The 24,975-nt window shown below is 39.8% G+C and overlaps 2 protein-coding genes across 4 annotated transcripts in view; one reads left to right on the top strand and one right to left on the bottom strand.

The window, feature by feature from the left end:
- C16H10orf120 (chromosome 16 C10orf120 homolog) overlaps window positions 1–5,070 on the bottom strand; it is a 48,161-nt gene extending 43,091 nt beyond the window's left edge. For 2 of the 3 annotated variants that reach the window (XM_032607959.1, XM_032607960.1), the window contains exon 1: window positions 4,955–5,070. The gene's annotated coding sequence lies outside the window, so the exon portion shown is untranslated. The remainder of the gene's footprint in view (window positions 1–4,954) is intronic. The other variant, XM_032607956.1, reaches the window with a different exon arrangement.
- Window positions 5,071–5,241: 171 nt separating this feature from the next.
- Window positions 5,242–23,213, top strand: LOC116741830 (ATPase PAAT-like). The gene is given in 7 exon segments (XM_032608926.1): window positions 5,242–5,520; window positions 6,298–6,501; window positions 7,336–7,408; window positions 10,464–10,670; window positions 16,759–17,213; window positions 22,017–22,212; window positions 22,214–23,213. Coding segments are annotated over 7 exon segments (1,341 nt in total). The 5' UTR covers window positions 5,242–5,356; the 3' UTR covers window positions 22,256–23,213.
- Window positions 23,214–24,975: the final 1,762 nt, after the last annotated feature.

Consider the following 24,975-nt stretch of genomic DNA (forward strand, 5'->3'; position numbering starts at 1 on the left):
GTCTCTTGATCTAGGAGGAATACAAAGCATTCTGCCAAAACTCAGAATAGCCTTTGCTTGCATGGCCTATGTGGAAAGGTGCAAGGATGCCAAGACACAATGACAGTGGGATTCTTTTCTTAATTTCTCTTTAATAGTACAAATTGTAATAGTACAAAGTTAACAGTACAGAATAGTAAAAATTCTTTTTAGTACAAATTCCATTTGTAAGTACAAGCCCACTGTTTAGTATGGTCCATGAGCTAAGAATGGTTGAGCTAAAATTCAAAATAATATTTCATGACATGGAAATTACATGAAATTCAAATGTCAGTGTCCATAAAGATTTTGGAACATGGTGATACTCGTTTGTTCAGAAGTTGTCTATTTTTGTTTTCATGCTACAACAGCAGAATTGAGTAGTGTCAACAGAAAGTGGCCCACAAAGCTTAAAAGATTATCTGGCCCTTTAAAAAGTTGGCTAATCCCTATCTAGCACCAGATATATCTTCTCAAATTGCTACACCTCCTCCTTTAATTTCTATTCAACCTGTTCTTTTGTCGTGATTTTAAACCAGCTGTCTCATATATACACTACTATGTATAAAATAGATAAATAATGAGAACCTACTGTATAGCACAGGGAACTCTACTCAAGGCTCTGTGGTGACCTAAATGGAAAGGAAATCTAAAAAAGAGGGGATATGTCCATATGTATATGTATAACTGATTCACTTTGCTGTACAGCAGAAACTAGCACAACACTGTAAAGCAAACATACTCCAATAAAAACTAAAAAAATTAAAAACCAGCTTCATATACATATGAAAAAATAAATAAATAAACCAGCTGTCTCAAGTCCCAAAGTGGATAATATAAAAACTTTTTAAATAAAAAAGTAAAAGAAACGTCACCAGAAAAGGATACAAGAGCAAAGAAATTTTTTCCATAATTGCATATTTACTGAAAAAGACATCAGAGGTAATGTAAATATGACCTTCTAAAGCAAATGAAGAAATAAGAATATACTTTAACTGAAATTCTAAAAAATTTTACTAAAAAGAAATTAAATGTAAACCATAAAGATATTATGAAGATACCTGTTCCCAGCATTTCCAGGTTAGACTCCTTCACTTTGGTCACAGAAGCATGTCAGGAGGTAATGGAGCCTGGCGTAGACAGGACATCCTTCACACAAATGAATTGTGGCAGGGGTGGCACAAGGGAGTCCACCTGTATTTGGTGAACTGCCACAATATTATTCTCTAAGGCTACATAACAAGTATCTAACAACTAAAGGGTTAGGAGATATCAGATTTTTCAGGATTATCTTCTTCCAAACTCTGTTATATGCCTTTTGTGTCAAAGTCATTGCTTTCAATATTTTTCTTCAATGCTCTAAAGATATATTTTTTAAAATTAGATTTGTGGAGTTTTTTCTAAGTCCATTTGTTACATTCATCGGGGGGTTCTGTCTGGAAGTTTTCTACTGAGGCAAATCATACCATGTGACCTCTCTCAATTCCTATCCAATCCCTTCCTCCCCTAACTGTTTTACAAAATGCAATGAGGCTAAAATAAATCAAGGAGAACAAACTGCAAACTTGTCACCATATTGCCACTTTCTGACCTCGTCAGTGACTAATCAACTAGACCTTAAAGGCTTAAAAGGTGCCTATATTCTACCATACCCTAAGATAGTGGTGGGAAGATGGACAGTAATAGAAGCTCTTAATCTTTCTGTGTCATGGAGAAACTTAGTCTGGTGAATCCTATGGACCCTTTCAGAATAATACATTTAAGTATTTAAATACATAGGATTACAAATGAAATCAAGCAAATTGAAATCATCACAAAATATTTTAAAAACCAAATGTATAATATAGTAGTATATGTGCTTCTTTACAATTAGATTCAATGCCCAGAATACTGACGGGTCTAATAACTACCACACACAAATCATGGCATTGTAGAGTTCATTATATAACTATATGTATTTGTCAAAAGGCAAAGAATTATACACTAAAATTTGTGACTCTTTATGTTGACTATACCTTAATGAAGCTGACTTATAAAAATAAAAATTTACAGTGGTAGTCTAATAACTATAAGTTTGAGGTTTTGATAAAATTTTGAGACAGCTCTAAGAATACTGTGATGTGAAAACGTCATTTATTTTAGTGACAAGGCGATAGGTGTTTCTAAGTCTACTAATTCTACTGTGGCTAGTTTTACTAATCATTAAACTGTTACATTTCAGTAGGAGGTTAACAAAAATAAAAGATGAGAATATCTTTCCCAATTTGGGTTGATGGCCCCCATGAAATATATACACGGAATGTATACACACAGTACACAGAAGGTAGTGAAACTAGAGAGTAGTGAGACTACTTGCAGAGCAGAGATAAACAGAGTATCTGTGGACATAGCTGAGGATAAGCAGCCCTTAGGAATCAGAAGGGTCTGGATGCCATAGTCACGCCTCCTGCTTACTTACTCTCACGAGGACATCCAGTCCTCAACTTGTATACAGCCAGCCCAAGAATTCTCCAACAGTAAAGAACCAAGGGAAGTTACACGGGTCTACTTCCAAGCTCCCAAGTTCTTCATGGGCATGACATTCCCCTGTATCACAGGTGCTAGCTTTGCCATGGCAACACCAAGCATGCTGCCAAACACCTGGCTACAACTAGGAATGGATCCTCCTGGTTCAGTCTAGGACCATATCCTTCCCCCAAACCCCAACGTCCCATAGTCCAGTAAGGAGTCAGTGGAAACAATGGGCATAAAAGTGACGCGGGGGTGTTGGGCCAACAAGGAAGGGCTTCTATTGTTATCCCTATCAATTCCATACAAAAACCCTCTACCAGGTGTAAAATACTTCCTAATTTCCATAAGTATACACACGGTAGGAAACACAAATGTGAGAATTATTTTATAAAGTCCCAAACCACAAGAGAATTATAGTATCTAAAAAGTGTAGTTCAGAGGAATTAGTGATTAATTCTGTAGCACAGTGGAGGTCTGTACTTGCTTTTGATCATGAACAGAATTTTCCCTGCTATCCAAAAGGAAAAGCATTGCAGACAGAGGGAAAAGCATGTGCAAAGGTGGAGGAGAATGGGAGGCAGGCAGGAGTAAGAGTACCAAAGGCTTTGTATGCCATGCTAATGAGTGACGTGACTCAGTCTGGCGCAGCAAACACCAGAAGGATCAGAGGGCAATGCAGAGGATGAAATGGAGGTAATTAAAATGAAGGTTCGGGAATTTCCTGGCAGTCCCGTGATTAGGACTCCCCGCCCGGGTTCGAGCCCTGGTCGGGGAACTAAGGTCCTGCAAGCTGTGTGGTGCGGCCAAAAAAAAAAAAGGCTAAAAGACCAATAAAGAAAATCCTGGAACTTTTCAGCTGAAAGTCAGTGCTGGAAAACAGAAAAGGCAGAGATGGAGAAAAAGAGGAAAGTTTTCCTTAAAAAAAAAAAAAAAAAGGAAGGGGGAAATCAAGACAGTGATTTATTGGATATATGGGAATAAAACAGGGGGGACCACAGAAGTCTTTAGTTTTCTGACCTATGGTCTTTCAGCTTTATTTAAGGAAGCCAAGATCCAGTTGTTAATATTGACCTTGCGCATAAATTGCAGATTGGTATTTCTGAAGAAGAGCCAGTTTTCCTTCGGGCTGTGCAAACAGTCTAACATGGATCAAAGTTACCTTACGACCACAAGAGGCAGGACATACATGACAAATACACTGCTTACCGTTAAGTCTGGGGGACTAATCTTTGCAATCATTAAAACCAGAACATTTACAGTTAAGGACTTTTAACTTTATAAATTCTGTACCTATCAAATCTGTGGTAGGTTTCTCTTTCAACCTTCCTAAGTCCATCTAACAAACACTCTGGATAATTACTTATAGAAAAATACATTAATAATTTTTCTAGCACCACTCCACAAGTACGTACAAAGAAGGCCAAAGAGCACTGCATTCTCATTAGGTAAATATCCCAACATAACAACTCAGATGAAAACTTAAGAAAAAGAAAATAAATATTACTTTGCCCAGAAAACCCATAGTAGGAAGTACTAAGACAAAATTAATGTGAGGAAAGATTTCTTTTTCTTTCTTTCTTTCTTTTTTCTTTTTTTGGCCACGCCACACGGCTTCTGGGATCTTAGTGCCCCGGCCCGGGATGGAACCCAGGCCACCGCAGTGAAAGCACCGAGTTCTAACCACTGGACAGCCAGGGAATTGCCGTAGCAAAGTTCGATGTCTATTTCCTACACAGAACACCACCAGAACTACAGAAGTGACGGGCCAAATTTGCAGAATGCTGACATTACAATTGTATTTTACTCTACTTCGCACTTCTTCACAAGGTGCGGTTGAAAGGGGGAGAAAGGCATCATAGGCCTTCCTATCCCGGGGGCATCTGGAAAGAGCCACCCGCTCCCACTTCCCCGGACCCAAAGCTTCAGGGTCTTTCAGCTCCAGCTCGCATTCTGCTCCACCGCAGACCCGAGGCCGCCGTCCTGCTCGCTCTTCCCGGGGCCGGGAGAGCAGACCCCAACCCCCTTCGGGCCCAGGCCTTTCTCCACCTTCCACCCGGCCCGGGGGACACGAGGGCGGCCCGGGCCACCTGACACGGCGAAGCGCCAGAGCCATACACCTTCCTCAGACGCCACTCGCCCCGGCCCCACACCAAGGGCGACACCGTCCCAACCTCCTCCTCAGCTAAAGCCGAACGACCGGCACCCACCTGACACCCTCGGAAGAGAGAGCGCGTGTGCGGAGCGGGCTGAGGACTTTCTGAAAAGGCGACTCCACTGCCCGGCCGCCGCGTCCCCAGCCCCCCGCACCCCACCGCAGTCCGCGGAAAGGCTCGGCAGTCCGCGGAAAGGCTCGGCGTCCGCGACACAGACAGCAAGGGTCGGGACGAGGTCCTTCAGGTCTCGAGAGCCACGACATCACACCTACCTCACGACGTACTCTTCTCACCGGACCGACCCTGCGGGTAGGTCCAGCCACCGGCATCCACACATCTCCGGGTCCAACGTCAAACTACCAGTGGATTCCCTCGCGCACCGCATCGCGCCTGCGCACAGCCCAGCAGCTGGACCAGGCTGTCAGTGCGCGTGCGCCGGACTCCAGCTCTCCCCCCCCACCCCGCAGATTTTGAACCCTCCGCCCAAACCGGCCGGCGCGCGCATGCGGGTTTACGGTAGCTGGTCTACCCCCACCCCAGCGAGAAGCTGCGGCTCTGGGGTTTGCAGCCGGACGAGGCGGAAGTCGCTCTGTTCCTTTACAGTCCCTCAGTCTGGCGGAAATTAAAGAGCTGTAAGAGAGGTTCCGGAGCTGGCCTGGCGTGTAGGTGGCCAGATGGAGACCGAGACCGCACACCCGCTACTGACCCGCCGCCCGCCGCTGGCCTCTTCCTGGGATGTCGCGTGCGGAGCCCTGGCCCAGAGTCTCCATCTCACCCGATCTGGTCTCGGCGCCCGGGACGCCGACTGGGAGGAGCTGCTGGCGCCGCCTGCTACCGGGTGCGCCGGGCCGGCGGGGACAGGGGTTGTGCTCGGTGCCAGCCACGCCCCTGGGGGAGCCGAGATGGGAGGCGGGGGGCGTGAGGGTAGAGGGTCTGGACCCGGAGCCGAGCCGGTGACGGGTCTGTGCGGGCGGCGAGGGCAAGGAGGCAGGACCCGGGTGCCGGGAGGGTGGGGGCGGGCCCGCGGGAAAGAGGAGGCGACTTCGGCGTGAGCGTCGGGCGCAGGGGACGGGGAGCAGGTGACCTGAAGACTCGGCTTTTCACCCCCTTCCCCCTTGTGTCCGTCACGTCGGCTCCTGAGGCCCCCTGTCGGGATCAGAACCGCCTTTCTGTCCCGAAACAAAAACCTCCTGTCCACCAAAAGAGGCATTAAAAAAAAATCCAGATGTCGAAAATCTTCCTCAGCTTAGTTTTGAAAATGGCACACTTTGGTCCTTTATTCCATTCTGTACCCCGCCCCACCCCCACTTCTGAACTGTTTTTTAATTTACACTAGCTGCCCAGTACATATATTTCATTAACTGGACAGGCAATTATAGGAGGTCGCTTAGAATGTATTACAGAAGTCAAGGGAAAAGAGAGTGGAGAGCCCTCACCTCTAAAGCATCATTTCCTTGAAAATTCTGTATTGAGCATTTCGTCAGTGCTTTGCAAGGCGCTTGGTCTCCAAATGCAAATGTAAATGAGTAGGATAACATGTCAACCCCTGTGGCCCATTAAGTGGGTTAATGACAGTGTTCAGAGAACTGTATAATATTCTTCATTTTCTTTTCAGCCAGGATCTGGTGATTTTGAAAAGGAACGTGAACAGCCAAGATGAAAACCCCTGCTTCCTTTACCTGAGATGTGACCCTCCTGGAGGTGAAGAAATCGTTTCTATTGGCATTTTAAGTTCAGCAAGAAATATGGAAGTATACTCAGGAGAGGAGTACTGTGGAACCAGTAGGGGCAAGAATGTTTGTAATGTTCTGGATAACAGGTTTGTGACGTATGCGTGTGGAAGTGTTCTTCTGAAGTAGTGTTTTATTTTCTTGAGCTTTTGTGAAATTTATTGATTCTCTGACATTGTATCTGACATTGGTGCCAGATACTAGGGGAGAGAAGATAAAAACATACCAGCAGACATAAATGTTTAGACCTTTAGGGATCTTAAAGACAGTCTAGATCAGCCTAGTTGTTTTTATAAACGTGAAAATTGAAGCTAGTGGAAGAGAGTAGTTGGTAAAAGATCATAGCTAGTTAGTGGAAGACCATGATCAGATGAAGTTCTGGTAAGTGTTTCTTGTCTGTTTTCTTTAACTCACAGCGATCTGTTTTCCAACAATTAAGTTGTCTATCAGTCTGGAACTTTGAACATTTTCCTGTAGGAAACTCTTTACACATAGTGCGTGAGCCCAACACTGTGCCATACCCGTATAGTTATTTAACCCATTTTTATACTTCTTGATTTTTTTTTTCTGATTTCTTACAAAGATTCTGACCTAATCTCTCCTTAATATGAATCAAAATACGAAGTGTTTTATATACCGTGCATGTTGGACATAATGGGTATGTTATTGAGCTTTACAGTGTGCTCTGTGCCACGTAAGTATACATTTGATATCTAATTTCATTTTCTCATATAGCTTGTAAGTGGCAAATGTTGTCTTTGTAGCCAGTGCACTTCAGTAGGAAGTCCCAGCTGTTTATCCCTCACAAGGAAAACTGAATCTCAGGATTTAAATATTGTCCTGGAAACCTTTATTTTAAAATGTAACTATGAAAAGTGATAGTGTGTGAAATTTTTTATAAGTTAATTCCTTTTTATTTTTAGTGAACATGAAAAGATTATTTTGTACAAAAAATATCTAAAATTGGAGTCTTCTACACATGCTTGTAAAATAAAGGTAAGTCATTCCTAAATGTCATTTAGTCATTCCTAAGCTAATTTAAAAACTACAGTTGTCTTCCTATTATATATACTTATTTTCTGTAGGTTTGGTAATATAGTTAGTCCAACTTGGTCCCTGGTTTTAGTTCAGAAATACTCAGTAAACATGTAAAAAGAAATTCTTTTCTAAAAAATTGTCAACATTCTTCTGTTAAAATTTGACCATTTATTAGCTGTGGTTGTAACCAAAAGTGGTGTCCAGCTGCTCGCCACTCAAAAGCCAATAAAGAGGCACTGTTGGTGGACAGGAAAGTTTGCTTTGTTTTGGATGCCGGCAACAGCAGGGGTGGGGCTTTGGGGGTGCTGGACTCCTGTCTGAAGGCCGACTGCTCCCACTGACCATCATGGGGAAAGAGTTTTTATAGACAGAGGGAGGGGGCTGCATGCAGAAACAGCACAGCCACCTCTGACAGTCATCTTGAAATTGGTCATGTGGTGGCCTGACCAGCATCATCTTGATTGTTCTTCAGTTCCAGGGTTGGTTTATTCCCTTTTCCTTGAGGCCAGTTCTCGGAATTGTGGCAACTTCTGTCGTGGCTACAGTCTGGTCACCATGTAGTTAACTTCCTCCACCTAGTGAGGGTTCCAGTATCTATAAGACAGCTCGCAGGATGTGGCTCAGAATATGATCTGTAGCCCTTGAGGAGGAACTAAAGGTCCTTGACTATGCTTAATGACTAAACTATTATTATTTGGTCTCCTTTGACTGTTTTCCTTTGTTTCTGCAGTTTCTCACTTGTCTGATTAAACTTATTCTTTGGCTAAAGTTTTTCCACAGACCAAAGGCAGGCTGAGGACAAGGGGGGCAAGGACCATAGGGTCCTGCTCCATTTCCTAGTCATGTCATGTACTGTTGTTAGTACAGCAGTATAGTACTTTTGAGCCTTAAAAACCTGAGTTAAAAACATTTTTTATCTTTATTTAAAACTTAGGTGCCAAGAAAACCACAAGCAGTTTTGGTCCCCAAATCTAGAAGGATAGAACACAATCAGGGAGGATTCAGACATGGGTACCACAAAGTTAAAGGAGTTTGGGTTGGTGCCTTCAGCCTGAAAAATAGTATTAAGGTGAATTTTGCTAAGGTCATCAGATCTAAGGAAATGGTACTGAGCTGGAAATCGAAAGCCCTATTTTTTAAAAAATTTTTATTGGAGTAGAGTTGATTTACAATGTTGTGTTAGTTTCAGGTGTACAGCAAAGTGAATCAGTTATACATATATCCACTCTTTTTTGCATAAGCCCTGACTGTTAAATGAGCGCTCTTGCTGCCTAACACAATAACCTTGGGCAAGTTCCTTCACCTTTTTTGACCTACCTTACGGGTAATATTAAGGAACTGAAGAAAATTCTTGGATTGATTATTGTTAATTTCTCAAATTTTGTGCTGATTATTACTTACAGAAGAGCACACAACTGATTATCCCAAGATGTTGTTTTAGGTGTATATACTAATAGCTTCTAAAGTCATTTAAATAAGGCAATGCATTCATCGAACAAATACTGGAGTGCCTGTTGATGCCAGATACTGTACTTGGCATTCAGGAATTGGCAGTTATGAAATATATTGGAATGAAGGCCTCACATCACAAATATTATAGTGGGCAACACATAATAGGTTGACTCAGTGTGTAAAATAGGTACTACATTTGCTAGTGAGAAAGGCTTAGGGGTTAAAAAGCAGAACAGGGGGCTTCCCTGGTGGCGCAGTGGTTGAGAGCCCACCTGCCAATGCGGGGGACGTGGGTTCGTGCCCTGGTCCGGGAGGATCCCACATGCCGCGGAGTGGCTGGGCCCGTGAGCCATGGCCGCTGAGCCTGCGCGTCCGGAGCCTGTGCTCCGCAATGGCAGAGGCCACAACAGTGAGAGGCCCATGTACTGAAAAAGAAAAAAAAAAAAAAAAAAAAAGCAGAACAGGGATAATATGGAGGTTGGAATGTGGGTGTTTACATTTCATGAGGTATTTACTTACTTGTTGATGACAGTCACATCTTGGGTACCACACTGAGTTTTTAGATCATGGGTCTGTGTTCGCCTGTGTCTTTGTGTGATATATGGGTTTGTTATGTCTGTGAAGGTGAATGGTATTTGAAACTGTGCTGTGGAAGTACCAGGGAGTGAGTGTTTCATTTAGGGAAATCCTTGAGTTTGTATGAAGGCTTCTTCTGGGCCAATAGTATATGTAAGTTAAAAGTAATAGTTACTGATGCATATGTTTGAGCACTTACTCAATGATAAGTACTGGAAATGTTAACACATAATCCTCATAACAACCATGTGAACTCATGTTACTCCTGACTCAAGTTTGGCATTTGCCCGTGGTCACCCAGGCAGAGCCATCAATGAACACAGGTCTCTCTGATTCTAAATGCTGTGTTTGTTCCACTTTGCTGCTTTGTTGTCCTGCACCAAACATGAAATGTCTTTTGGTTTAGAAGCATGGACAACGTGAAGAAGCATAAAATATTGGAAAAGCTACTGGGATAGAAGCCAGAAGAAACAAGCTCAGAGCTCAACTTTGCTAATAGGGTGTCTTTTGCAAGTTAAAAAAACCACCCTGAACTCCTCTTTTTATGTGTAAACTATTGAGCTCTCTTAGGTTGTATTGATATTCCCTACAGTTCTAAATTCTAAAATCCTGACTTATTTATATTTAGTATTTCACAAACACTTTGCATGTGACACTGGACAGTCTTATTTTGTATTAAATAATACTATAGCAAGTTTCAGTATGTTACGATCTCAGATTGGTATAGTTTATCTTTAATTCCCTAAACTAACTAAGTAAAACATTATTTACACATAATCTTTAATTTAAAAAGGACTTTTTGCATTTATATTGTTTTCTTGAGTCTTTTTTTTGTCTATGACTGTTCTAGAGAAACCTTTAAAATGTACTTGGAGTTAATTTTTAGATTCTTGAATGCTTCACTCTTCAGTATTGCCAAGAACTGACCTTAAATGATGATTATTTTTATTATCATTAATTTTGCTGAACTTTTGTATTATAATAGCTGCTCTCCTTTGGTGAAAAGCAGTGTGTGTTCATCAGTAAAGTTGTGGTACACGTGAGGCCACTTTCAGCAAATTCTTCAGCAGGCTGTCCTGCACTAGGATCAAGGATAGACCTGGAGAGGGTCCAAACTATCAGGGAGTGCATGGGGTCAAAGTTGTCATCTGGAGCTCAGCAACTGATGAATATGGTTATTTTCCAGCAACGGGTAAGTAGAAATGGATTTTTTTCCAGATACTGTTAAAATTCTTTAAATGATGTCTTCTTATAAGGACATGTAGAAACGTAAATCTTTTTATTTCAACTTTTGTTATTGATTTAACTGTAAGCTTTACTAACTTTTCTAAAAATAACATTATGTAGACCTACTCTCTTGCAAAAAAATATTTCTACTACAGACTTCACAATTTTCCATGAATTCACTCATTTATTCATTCAGCAAGTATTTATTTAGCCCCTTCTTAGTGAATACCACAGTTTTGGTTACTTTAGAAGATTCAAAGATGAATTAGTCGATAACCTGTCGTCAAGGATCTCTGTAGTCTTGTTAGGGGAGTCAGGGCATCTGAGTGAGGAATGATGAGGAATGCTAGGAAAGGCTTATGAAAGGAAGTAGCGTTTTGTCTAGGCCTTTAAAGAGGAAGGGTGGGGTTAGGCAAGTAAATTTGGAGGGATGCAACTTGAGAGATAGAGAACAGTATGGATTAAATCTTCAGTGCTAGAGGAATAGGATGTAGCTAGGAAATGAATACAAGTTCATTTCTCTGGAGTGAAGAACTGACAGGAAGTTTCAGGTCGACTGGGGCTGGATCTTAGAGGATTTTGAATGATGTTATAGAGTTTGTGGGTGTTTTTTAGCTCTGTTTTAATAAATTTAATCCGCTATTATGTGTAAGATGAGTCAGTAGGAAAGATGCGTCAACAGAAAGTGAGGCTACAGGAAGGAAAGCAGCTCTGTGTTATTTCCATCATCCAGAGGACAGTTAATGAGAGTCTGAACTTGGAAGGAGTAACCTGATGCTGGATTGTGAGATGCTACAACAGTGGGGCCATTGGGACTTGACAACTAACTTAAGATGGGTTCTGTGGGAGAAAAACAGAATCAAACGTGAAACTAAAGTTTTGAAAATGGTGATACCATAATATACATGGAACCCAAGGTGGGGAGCGACTTGGGGGAAAGGAGTTTAATTTGGGAGTGTTGAGTTTTAGATGTGAATAACACATGGCCTGGGATGATGATGTGAGGCTATGGAAACACAGGTGGGGCTGGTGGAGTGGAGGGAGGTTTGGGAGGAGCATGCCTAGTAGATGATGGGGAAGGGGGTGAGGGGAGAGATCGAAGCCAGGAAGGAAGACCCTGGGAGAGTAGGTGCGTTTGCTAAGAACATGGGGAGAGGAAAAGGGAACCAGAAGAGCAGGACACAGCAGTGCTTAAGAGTCGCAAGAGATCTGATGTCAGGAGACCTGAATTCAAAGCTCTTAGTTCTGTGTTATTTGGCATCGCTTCCTCTTTTTGAGGATAAATTTCTTCGTGTTTACAGTCTAAACGATAATACTGGTAAGATCATAGGATGAAAGTTAAAACCAATAATATGAGTTTAAAAGCTTGCATAACTTTTGTGAGATTTGCCAATATTAATTTAGGACGAGGATCGTTGGATCGACAGGCAGACACAGGAGAGCAGGAGAGTTGCTGATGATCTTGGAAAGCATGGAAAGGAGAGCTGTGAAATGAACAGCGTCCGTTCTCTCCTTGCTCTGGCACTAGCATCTCACCTCCATACCTCAGGAGGCTCCTAGCTGGTCCTCCTGCACCACGCTCCCTCTCCACAGTGCAGCCAGCATGACCTCATCGGACTCCACGTCCCCTGTGTCAAGTCCCCTGACAGCTTTCCCTGACACTCAGAACTAATCCAGGTTCCTTACGCTCTCATCTGAGATCTGGGCCCTCGTTACCTCCTCAGCCTCATCTGCTGCTGCATCTCCTTAGATGCCTTGCTCTAGACATTCTGATGTGGGCATTCCACAAACATCCAGACGTACTCCCACCTCAGGACCTTTGCCCTCTTAACTGTTCTCTTTGGCCAGAATCCTCTCTTCCTGGCCTTAGCAAGTCTGCCTTTTTCTTGCTATTTCAACCTCATCTTAAACGTTCCATCTTGAATGACACCTTCCCTAACCACCCTGATTAAAATATTAGCCTTTTCCTCCAAATCTGTATCATATATGTTCATCAGCGCTTTCTTGCCTGTTTTTGTTTATGTGTTGTTCTGTGTACCTCATTAAGATACAAGCTTTGTGCAAAGAGGACCTGTCTGTCTAGTTTATGGCTCCGAGTAAATTTTCTATAATATATATGCCCTTTGGATTATCAACTAAATACCCCTTGGAGATCTTCAGGGGGTCAGTTTGAATAGTGATGAGATGGAAACCAGATTTTGAGGGATTAGATAGTAAATGGGTAGTTAGAATGTGGAGGTAGCCAGGGTAAAGTGGGTTGTTTCAAGAATGATGGGGATAAGGGACCTGCTGGTATCAGAATCCCTTGGCATGTTTATAAAGTACAGAATCCTGGCCCTCACCAGTGAAACACTGGTTGTGACCCAGGACTCACCCTCTTATACAGGCAATGCCAGATGAGTCTTATGCATAGCATATTTTAAGAACAGATGTTTGAGGGGAAGGATCCAGTGGACATAGAGATTAAACATTTAAAAACAAAGTTTTTGTGTGTGGAAAATTTTGGAAACATTAGAGAGGGTTAATGAATTAAGTAAAATCAGTTCATGGACTGATTTTTATGTTTTAAAACCTTGACTTTGGAAAAGAAATGACATGAATAGTAGTTTGTGGGGTTTTTTGCCCATGTTTTTAGGGTTTTTTGTTTAATTCCCAAAATAATACATTTTCTTTGCTATGAATTTCCGTCCATTCACAAGTACATAAGGTCTATTGTAAGAGGGCTCTCCCAACTCTCATCCTATTCCCAAGCTTGGTGTGTGTCCTTGTCGCATTTTCTATCATATAGAAACACAAGTCCTCCAACCAACAGCACGTGTGTTGTAACCCCCCAACACACGTGCTAAATCATTATCTATGGGGACATTTGGGAAACCCCCTGGGGAAGAAAGAAGGTGATCCTGTTAAATCGTCTTTTAAACATGCTAATAAAAGTCTTCTTTCTCGTGGGGAGGCTATATTTATGAATGATTCTCACAGGATATACCTGGTTCTCTAGGATTGCTTTTGTCCACAAACAAGGAATCCATGGGACGTCTTCCTGGAAAGTGTCAGTAAACTCTGTAACTATCTGTTGAGTATAAAGTAGGGATGTTTCATGATCAGAACCTCTCCTTCTATGGAAGGGGTGTAAACCCACACTGTTTGGAACCTTCATATGTTAATTGGGGCAGGGCCTGTCCTGATGAGGAAAGAAAGGACCTGGGGAGCAGCTTTCTAGACTCCCTGCTTCACCTTTGCCTTGTGGTTCCTTGTTTCCTGGAAAGTTTCTTAAAGTGATTTCTTATTTCCTTGTGTTTGAAGTTCACATGTGCTGACTTTCATTTGTTTTTGCTTTAGCAATTTAGAATAATTGAGTAGGAATTCTGAATCAAAGTGCCTGGCATAGTTGTCATTTAATGTTATCTGAGGGAAAGCTGTGCCCCATTTTCTCAACAAAAATATATTCAGTTATTCAAGGTTTTCACTGTTTACCTTTTTCATCTTAAAAAAGTAAAAAGATCTTTTTTCTTGCATTTTCAAGGTGATACTTGTTCAAATTCTTTATAATTAAAAAAGTTAAAGACAGTGTCTTGAGAAATCCTACAAGATGTTCAGAGATAAACAGTTTTTCAAAAATCCGGGGGTCTATGTGTACATATATGAAATTAAGTATACACATGGACAAGTATGTGGACACAGTTCTACATAAATGCTTTCATGTTTTTTTAGGCTGCTCTGTAATTTTTTTTTTCACATAAAATATGACACGGACCCTAAACAGTAAGTACGTATGAATTATTTTATACATATTCTTCTGCCTACTTTTAAAAGGGTTTGAGGTGCCTTGCAAGACAACATACGACAGCTCAAGAAAATTAAGAATTGAATAAAGTCAAACAAAAGGAGCAGAAGAATAGTCATCAGCAACTAAGGTTGGGTCACTTACTGCACTGCCATTGAGATTAACCTGTGAATTTCTTAACATTTAATTCAAAGTGAAAAATAATCACCGTGAGAGCTTTTATCTGAGAAAACTATGACTAATTTTTATAATCAGTGAATTTATTATAATAAAATATTACTGTATATCAAAATAGAAAAACTCATAAAGCATATGTCTTAATTGCATTTGGATTTTTAAATTATAATTTCTGCCAAATTAATTTTCGTGTACGATTTTGACATTGATTCCATTATTTATGTGATTGCTGTTTTGTAGAATTTTCAATTTTCTATCATAAAGTTTTTTTGCAGTACCAGAATTTTGCCACTACCAAAAATATTTGAGTTTTTCCTTTATGACTGAGCAAAGCCCCTTTTCACCTAAGGAGAGTTGTCTAATTTTTACATTTTGTAAATATAGTTGTATGTAATCCTCGTTTTTAGGAATAATTTAAGATTTTTTCAAAACTTGCATTCAATAGAAGAAGGTAAGATTTCTTTATAAAGAGAGTTTCTCCAACAGGCAGTTCAGTAGAAGTTCCGTGGGGCCTTTGTTGTTCCCACCCTACCAACGACCCTGCTCCCGTCATTCCCCTATCCTGCTATATTTTCCCTAAAGTATTTATCACCATCTCTATTCACAGGATGTATTGTCTTTCTTTCTTTTTTTCTTTGTTGTTTGTCTCTCCCTGCTCCCTAGATTGTAGTGTCCACAGATCAGCAATTTTCATTTGTTTTGTTCACTGGCTTATTACCAGTGACTGAGACAGTACCTAACACAGAGTAGATTTGTGGTGAATATTTGTTGAATGAATGAGTTTGGGGCTGGCTTAATCCAAGAATCATTTTTTAGAATATCCAGAAAATATACGGACTGAGGGTCTTCACCTAATCTTGTGTAATTTTCTCAGTCTCTCTCACTAGATACTGAGCAACATTAAGTATGAGATGATATCCCCTATAAGAATCCCTAGTAGAGTTCTGTGTTTAGAATTTAGGATGGAGGTGTATAACTTAACAGTTAGATAGGCTAGAGGTACTTTTGCTTTTCTCTTGTGGAAAAATTGAAGAGCATAGCAAGAACATGGCCCTGTGTAGGAGACAGTGTAACCTGCTCTCAAAGGTGAGCCTGAGTCTGCTCAGGAAATAATATAGCATAGCCGGTTGAGTTGAGGCCACAAAACATAATCATTACCCTACAAATTATTAAGGCAGACTTAGCCAAAAGGTAGGTCATTTTAGTCATTGAAAATGTCACAGAAGTACTCATATAACATCATACTTTAAATATGTAACTATCTGGTCTGTCTTCCAGTGAAAATAAGTTGCATATCCTTAGGTTGGCTTACCATATGTGACGCTGGGCAGATGATTTTTTTTTCCTGTGTATTTTTTTTTCTTTTAACATCTTTATTGGAGTATAATTGCTTTACAATGGTGTGTTAGTTTCTGCTTTATAACAGTGTGAATCAGCTATACATATACATATATACCCATATCTCCTCCCTGTTTCGTCTCCCTCGCACCCTCCCTATCCCACCCGTCTAGGTGGTCACAAAGCACCGAGCTGATCTCCCTGTGCCACCTGTTTTACATTTGGTAGTATATATACGTCGATGCCACTCTCACTTCGTCCCAGCTTACCCTTCCCCCTCCCCGTGTCCTCAAGCTCATTCTCTACGTCTGCATCTTTATTCCTGTGCAAGGCAGATGATTTTTAATTCTATGAAAGTTATCAATTACTGTGACTGAATTGAGAGTACTCGATTTTATTACCGTAAATTAAGGAAACATTAAAATAAGCCCGTGCAATTTTACTAAGTATGTTTGTATTTATTTGAATATTTTCCTTAGCAAAACTACTGAAATGATTAGAAGTCCTGACTCTGGAGTTCGGTGGCCTGGGTTCCAGTCCTGCTTCTGCCACTGACTAGCTGTGTTACCTTGGCCAAGTTAACTTTAGTCTTGGTTTCCTAACTTGATATTGGGATAGTAGCTATAGCCTACTCCATGTGAAAGTTCTGGGGATCAAATGAAAGTAGGCAGGTTGCCTGACTCTGAGTTACTCCAGAGGTTACCTGTCATTATCACTCATGTTAATAATAACATTTCTTATTTCCCTTGCTTAGAATTGTATTCCCATCGGACAGCAGCTTCAGTCAGTTTTGGGAAGCACTGGATACAAGCACATGATCGGACTGCAATCATCATCTGTTTCAGGGGCCTTCGACAAGTCATCCCCCACACCTTTCCCTTCCAGGACTGGATTGACATCTGGAAACGTGGCCGAAGACTTAAAAGCTTACATTGATAAAAGTACGCAGCCAGCTGGTGGAGGAAATATGACAAGCCTCCAAAAGTGTAAAATTGTCTCACAAAACCATTCTCTTCCTGAGAATGATCTTAAGAATGCAGTATCTTCTTTGTTACCAAAGAAAGCAAGTGACAACTCACATATACCTAACTCTGAGTTGCTGCCTGTTCTGCAGAATCTGTGTAGTCAAGTGAACCATCTCCGTGTGGGACCCAACACCAAGTGGCAGGAAAGCATCACCAAGCCCGGCGAAGGCATTGTTGGTGTTACGTGAGTACCTAAGACAAGTGTGGTTTAGATTGGGGACAGGAGCGGGGAGGCAGGTGGAGGAAAACAGGTTTGTTTCAATAACTACTGCCTGAAAATGTTTCCAGAGAGGATTTTAGGAGCTTTTACATTTCACCATTAACACATAGGAAAGAAATACTCAGCAGAGTAGGATGGATTGCTTTGAAAGAAGTGGGTAAAACTGGAGGTGCCGAGCACTTCTCAGGCATCTGATGGAAGGGGTACAAGCAGCAGATAGGGTCAGAGTAGAGAGTTGTCTGCATGAATGGAGAGGAGCTGTGGTGACCATGATACGTACATTTTTTGCCTGATTGTATGAAGTGAGCCATTGTAACAGATTTCCTCTGTAGATCGTGTGTGACCTAGGCTAATTTCGGAGTCATCCAAACATTTTTCAGCTCTGGATTATTTCTAGTGTACAGGCCCTTATCCCCTGATCTCATAATTCCAGTTTTTTCCAGTCCTGCTTTGATTGAGGGGTGGCTGAGTGTTTAGTATGTTCCCCATCCTTTATATAGATGTAATGTGTCCAAATTTTGCGCTAGATTGGAATTCAGGACTCTAATCATAGTTCTAGCTTAACTATTGCTTTACTGTTTAAATCTCTTGGCTTAGCCTTTTTTCCCATGTAAAATGCGGGAGTTGTATTGGTTGAAACTTTCTTAATGTCTCCAGTAGCATTCAATTTGAGGAGCTGACGTTATTGAACAAGTGGTTCTTATTTGGGAAGGGTAAGGAAAGATAACAATAGTCTTTCCTTTTTTTGTTGTTGTTTTTTTGTTTTGGCCGTGCTGCGTGGCATGCGGGATCTTAGTTCTTAGTCTCCCGACCAGGGATTGAACCCGTGCCCCTGCACTGGAAGCGCGGAGTCTTAACCACTGGACCACCAGGGACGTTCCAGTCTTTAGTTGTTGATAGTCTAATCAATGTTAACTTGTGATATAGCAAAACAAAGCAAATGAACAATAAATCCCAAAGGAAAAAAAAAACCTAAACAGATGTAAAAACTGCTCCTGTGTCCAGCTGAGGTGGAATGTCCCCATTTCTCTCAGATCCCCCACTTTACCAATAAAATCCCTGGACATAATCCAGCAAACATACGAAGACTGTAAAAGGTGGAAAGAAGTCAGATTGCTCAGGGACTGTGAGGCTTAGTGTTCCTTGGTTCCTAGTTACCTGGGAGTTTCTTTCATCATAGATGGGTATAGGATTTTGTCAAATATTTTTCCTATGGCCATTCATATGATCATGAATTTTCTTCTGTAGTCTGTTCATATGGGGAATTACATTAATTTCAAAAAGGGAACCTGCCTTGTATACCTAGAATAAATCCCACTTGGTTGTGGGCTGTAATTCTTTTTTACACAATGCTGGATCTGATCTGCTAATATTTTGCTGAGTATTCTTGCATCTAATTTATTAGAGATACTGGTCTGTATTTTTCTTGTACTGTCTTTGTCCGGTTTTCACGAGGGTAATACTGGCCTCATAAGATGAGTTCTACATCTTAGAAGAGATTGTGTAAAATTGGTGTTATCTCTTCTTAAGATGTTTGGTAGAAGTCTCTAAGGAAAGCAGCTGGGCCTGGTTATTTCTTTCCTGGAAACTGTTAAATAACCAATTCGATTTCTAACATAGTAAAGTCAGTTCTCCCTGTTGATATGCAGGCTTAATATTATGCATATTGAAATCCCACCACAATATTTGGCAGACATAAGCAGGATCATTTTAAAAATTATATGAAAAACAAAAGAGGTAGAATAGCTAAAACAACTTTGAAAAAGAAGAATGAAGTGGGAGGAATTACTCTTCCCAGTGTCGAGTTTTATGTAGTTAGAGTATTCAAGATGATGTAGTGATGGCAGAGGGACAGTCACGTAGGTCAGTGGAACAATGGAGGGCTCAGAAATAGACCCACAAAAATATGCTCAACTGATTTTTGACAGAGTTGCAACAGCAGTTCAATAAAGGAAGAATAGTCTTTTTAACACATGGTGATGGAGCAATTGGATATCCGAAGGGCAAAAAGTGAACCATGACCCAAACCTCATACCTTATATAAAAATTAGCTCAAAATGGATCATAGACTTAAATGTAAAACATAAAGCTATAAAATTTTTCTAATAATACATAGGAAACAATCTTTGGAGACCTAAGGCAAGACATGACTTCTTAGATATGACACCAAAAGCAGGGTAATCAAAAATTTGATATATTAAATGCCATGAAAATGTAAAACTTTTGCTCTTCTCTGTTAAGAGGAATAAAATACAAATTACAGAGTAAGGGAAAATATTTGCAAATACATATCCAACAAATGACTTATATCGAAAATATAGAAAGAACTCTCAAAACTCAACATTAAAAAAATACAATTAGAACATGGGCAAAAGACATAAAGAGCTATTATACCAGAGAGAATGTACAAAAAGCAAATAAGCACATGAATAGAAGTGCTGTTGACCTCATGACTATTAAGGAAACACACATGAAAACCACAAGAAACCACTACACAGAATGGCTAAAATAAAAAGTTTAAAAATGGTAACAAAACCAAATACCAATGAGGATGTGGAGAAACTGGAGCTCTCGTACATTGCTCGTGGCGATTTAAAGTGGTACAGCCACTCTAAATAAGTTTGGCAGTTTCTAATGGCTAAACATAGAGTTACCATGTGACTCAGCAATCATACTCCTGAGCGTTTATCCCAGAGAAATGAAAACTTCTTTCCACATAAAAACCAGTACACAGTTGTTCATAGAAGCTTTATTTGTAAAAGCCAAAAACTACCAGTATGTCTGAAAATAGATGAGTGGTTAAATTAACCCTGGTATATCCATATCATGGGATGCTATCAGCAATAAAGAGGAATGACCTGTTGATACATGCAACAACTTGGTTGTCTATCAAAGGCATTATGCTGATTGACAAAAGAGAATCTCAAGAGGTCACATACTATATGATTCTGTTTGTGTAATAATAGAGATTATTATAATAATCTCAAAATAATAGAGATGAAGACTGTATTAGTGATTACCAAGTGTTAAGGATAGAGGAGATTAGGAGAGTGGATGTGACAATAAAAGGGTAGCAGCAGGGAGATCTTTGTAGTTAAGGAATAGTTCTGTCTCTTGACTGTGGTTTTTACCATCGAGACAGAACTTGATTCTGTCAAGAATGTGATGTTTACATGAATGTGTGTACATGTGATAAAATGTCATACACACACATTGTACTAACATCAAATGCCTGGTTTTAACGTTATACCATAGTTAGGTAAGATGTAACGATTGGGACCATTGGCGAATTATAGTATCTTTACAACCCCTGTGAATCTATAATTATTTGAAAATAAAGAGAAAAATAAAAAGCTCCTCGTATATTCTAGAGTAGTGGTTCTCAAACTTTTTGGTCTTTACCCTCTTAAAAATAATTGAGCACTCCAAAGAACTTTTATTTATGTAGGCTGTATAAAAATATTTATTAGTTTAGAAATAACAATAAGCTCATTACCTAGTAACATAAACATTTTTATGAAAAAATACCATATTTTCTTTTTAAAAAGTTTAGTGAGAATTGTATAGTTTTATTTATTTATTTGGCTGCATTGGGTCTCTGTTGCTGTGCGCCAGCTTTCTCTAGTTGCGGTGAGTGGGGGCTCCTCTTCTTTGCGGTGCGCGAGCTTCTCGCTGTGGTGACCTCTTGTTGCAGAGCATGGGCTCTAGGTGCGCGGGCTGCAGTAGTTGCAGCACGTGGGCTCGATAGTTGTGGCACGCGGGCCCTAGATCACACAGGCTTCAGTAGTTGTGGCTCACAGGCTTAGTTGCTCCATGTCATGTGGGCTCTTCCCAGACCAGGGATCGAACCTCTGACCCCTACATTGGCAGGTGGATTCTTAAACACTGCGCCACCAGGGAAGTTCGGTATTGTTTTAAATTTATGTAAAGCTTTATTAGCTTTGGATTGTATTCTCATATGTTGCATTATAGCATGTACAAACATACATAGCTAGTAAGACCACAGTAGAAATACTGAGAACAAATTGAGTTACCTCTGAGAAAAACATTTATCTGTACCGTAAACCTACTACTTTAAGGAATTCTAGGAAACAGAATATACAACCATACATGCTATTAGTTATCACAGTAATGACATTATACATGGTATAGCCTCTGGATAATTCATTGTACATTCATTGTACGATTCATGTTCAAATAATATTTTATTATTATTATAAAAATACTTTTGACCTCATGGAACCCCTGGAAAAAGTCGTGGAGACCCCAGGGTTTTGTGGACCACACTCTGAAGTTCACTGTCCTTGTCCTTCCACTGCTTTAGTAAGGTTTTTGGATGAAAAAAGAGAAAACTGTTTAAATTGTAGGGTTGCTTGGGGAAGCACTTGGAAGACAAACATGGAGACCTTAAAAAAAGTCAGTAAGATCGCTTTTGATTTGAGGCTCAAAACCAGAAAGACCCTTTCTATCTAAAGACCTGTTCTTTGAGGGTAGAAATTCTGTCATCTTCATATTTATATTCTCATTTCGATTTATGCTTAAATGTTTAAAGAATTTAAGAAGTAAGAATCCTTTGGGCATTCAGGATTGTGGTTGCCTGTTGCATATGTATTTTAGAACCTGGAAATATGTTGTAAGGGGACAGAGTATAGTTGTGGAGACAAATTTTAGCAATGTGTGTTGGCTGCTTGTGGTACTATAGTTTGGTTGTTTTTGTTATAATATTAGGGAAAATTGTTCTATTATTTTTTTTTAATTTATTTTTAGAATGGAAGAGCAATCCATTTGTTCCTACTTGGAAAAGATTCTTTCTAAAAATATGGAACTGATGGAAAAGAAACTTATGGACTACATTGATCAGCGAATATATAAACTCCAGGAGCACATAGATAATAAGATTGCTTTGTTAGTGGACTTGCTGCAAAGTCCCAACTCCCCACCCTCTGGCATGCCTCTAAGACATTATTTATGACTCTGGAGAAAGACTTTCAAATGGAGAAAGATAGCACTGAACATGTTCAAAGTACTACAGATATTTATTACATATTTATTACAAAGCCGAACCCCCCAAAAAAGTTTATGAAAAGCAGGTATTTAATGTCCTTTGAAATATTACCACTTACTTAACGTGACCTCACTGTTCATTTTTACTGCACTCGTGAATCCAGTACTGTACACTGAGTTAACGTGATAGGATCATAAGTTATTTTTGTTTGCAATATTTTTCACTCTCAGTGAAATTTATGTAAACTTCTGGATTAACTGTTTAAGATTTTAAGGATTTCTAAAGCAGTTCATTAGTTCGTATTGTATGTGTTTCATAGAAGTACATTTTTTATTTATACAAAGACTTTATAGTCTTAGGCGTCTGAAAAATAATGCTTAGAGTATTTGATAATTTTTCTTTTTCTAATCAATTGTTTTTGGAAAATTGGATACTTAAGACCTTTAATTCAAATCACTAGTTTACATTTTGTATTGTTTTTCTCAGTTAATGAACAAGGTGCAGTGTTTGGCATGTGTAAAATGAGTTTACACTGAGGTTAATATCATTTGTTTCAGTACAGTGTAGCAGTACATAGGGAAGTAAAAATCACAACTAGCCTATTCCCTGTTAGGAATATTATTTTAGATTTAATGTTTGATGTAAAATGAGAGACGTCATCTTGTTTTATCTCAGTCAACCCAGAAAATATAAGGAACTATTTCCCTTTCTGAGATGATACAGGTTCCTCTTTCCAGAACCTTCTTCTATATGTTTAAAGTGTGAAATTCTGAGGTTCTGCTTTGAAGGGTTAGGCATATGAATCAAGGAGATTGCAATTCTCTCAGGCAGACTTAATTTTTGGAAATTATAACTATTGTATATGTGTTGAAGGGTGATGTATTTGCATTTAAAAAATAAATGTATCCACTCTGGAAACTACTTGTCTAAGTAAATACAGATTTTTAATTTTCAACTAATCTTTGCTTAAAATGCTGTATTTTTATGAAAAAGGGTGTTTCACAATTGATATTTTGGTCAGTTCTTTAAAATGAGGGCTAATTTGTATACTCTTTGTTAATTTGTATCATACTACAAAGGTGACACAGTATATAGAACATAGTGTCACTATAGCCACTTGAAAATTTGCATATTTTTCTAGTATTTTCTAATTTATGGGACATTCACAACATACATAGCTGTAAGATAGTATTTCCTTTGTTGTTCAGGAGAAATCTGTCTCACTGCAAGCTGAACCCTTTAGTTAAGTTTTACAGCTTCTGGTGGTTGTAGTCTGTTGATTTACAAAATGCCTCCTTCCAGACACATGATTCATCTTACAAGTCTCATCTTGATTACATCTGAAACAGAAATATGGTCATGTCAAAAAGATGTATAAAGGTACAATATTGAAAAGAGATGATACAAAATATTCTTCAATTAAATTTTCCAGTTTGTAGAAGCCAAAATCTCTCTAAAGAGAGAAAGTCTTCAGTTCAGACTAACGTAAGCTAAGACTTTGGATTTGCAAGATAGCAAAATTCCCCTAAGCCTAAATTTCTGAGTCCGCATGAATTAATTTTAAAAATGATACCTATATTAGAATTTGAATACTTTTCCTCACCTGCTTGCCATTATTAATGTGCAGTATGGTGGTCCAGTTAAAATCCATTAGCTTAAACAGTCAGCTCTACCCACCACCAGTCCCTCCCATCAGGAAACTTGCACAAGCCTCTTAGATAGCCTCATCCACCAGAGGGCAGACAGCAGAAGCAAGAAGAACTACAATCCTGCAGCCTGTGGAACGAAAACCACTTTCACAGAAAGACAAGATGAAAAGGCAGAGGGCTATGTACCAGATGAAGGAACAAGATAAAACCCCAGAAAAACAACTAAATGAAGTGGAGATAGGCAACCTTCCAGAAAAAGAATTCAGAATAATGATAGTGAAGATGATCCAGGAACTCAGAAAAAGAATGGAGGCAAAGATCGAGAAGATGGAAGAAGTGTTTAACAAAGACCTAGAAGAATTAAAGAACAAACAAACAGATGAACAATACAATAACTGAAATGAAAACTACACTAGAAGGAATCAATAGCAGAATAACTGAGGCAGAAGAATGGATAAGTGACCTGGAAGACAGAATGGTGGAATTCACTGCTGCAGAACAGAAGAAAGGAAAAAGAATGAAAAGAAATGAAGACAGCCTAAGAGACCTCTGGGACAACATTAAATGCAACAACATGCACATTATAGAGGTCCCAGAAGGAGGAGAGAGAGAAAGGACCCAAGAAAATATTTGAAGAGATTATAGTCGAAAACTTCCCTAACATGGGAAAGGAAATAGCCACCGAAGTCCAGGAAGTGCAGAGAGACCCATACAGGATAAACCCAAGGAAAACGCACTGAGACACATAGTAATCAAATTGGCAAAAATTAAAGACAAAGAAAAATTATTGAAAGCAGCAAGGGAAAAAGAACAAAACATACAAGGGAACTCCCATAAGGTTAACAGCTGATTTCTCAGCAGAAACTCTACAAGCCGAAAGGGAGTGGCATGACATGTTTAAAGTGATGAAAGGGAAGAAATTGCAGCCAAGATTACTCTAACTGGCAAGAATCTCATTCAGATTCGATGGAGAAATCAAAAGCTTTACATACAAGCAAAAGCTAAGAGAATTCAGCACCACCAAACCAGCTCTACAACAAATGCTAAAGGAACTTCTATAAGTGGGAAACAC

Source organism: Phocoena sinus, chromosome 16, assembly GCF_008692025.1.
Source record: "Phocoena sinus isolate mPhoSin1 chromosome 16, mPhoSin1.pri, whole genome shotgun sequence".
Lineage (NCBI taxonomy): Eukaryota > Metazoa > Chordata > Mammalia > Artiodactyla > Phocoenidae > Phocoena > Phocoena sinus.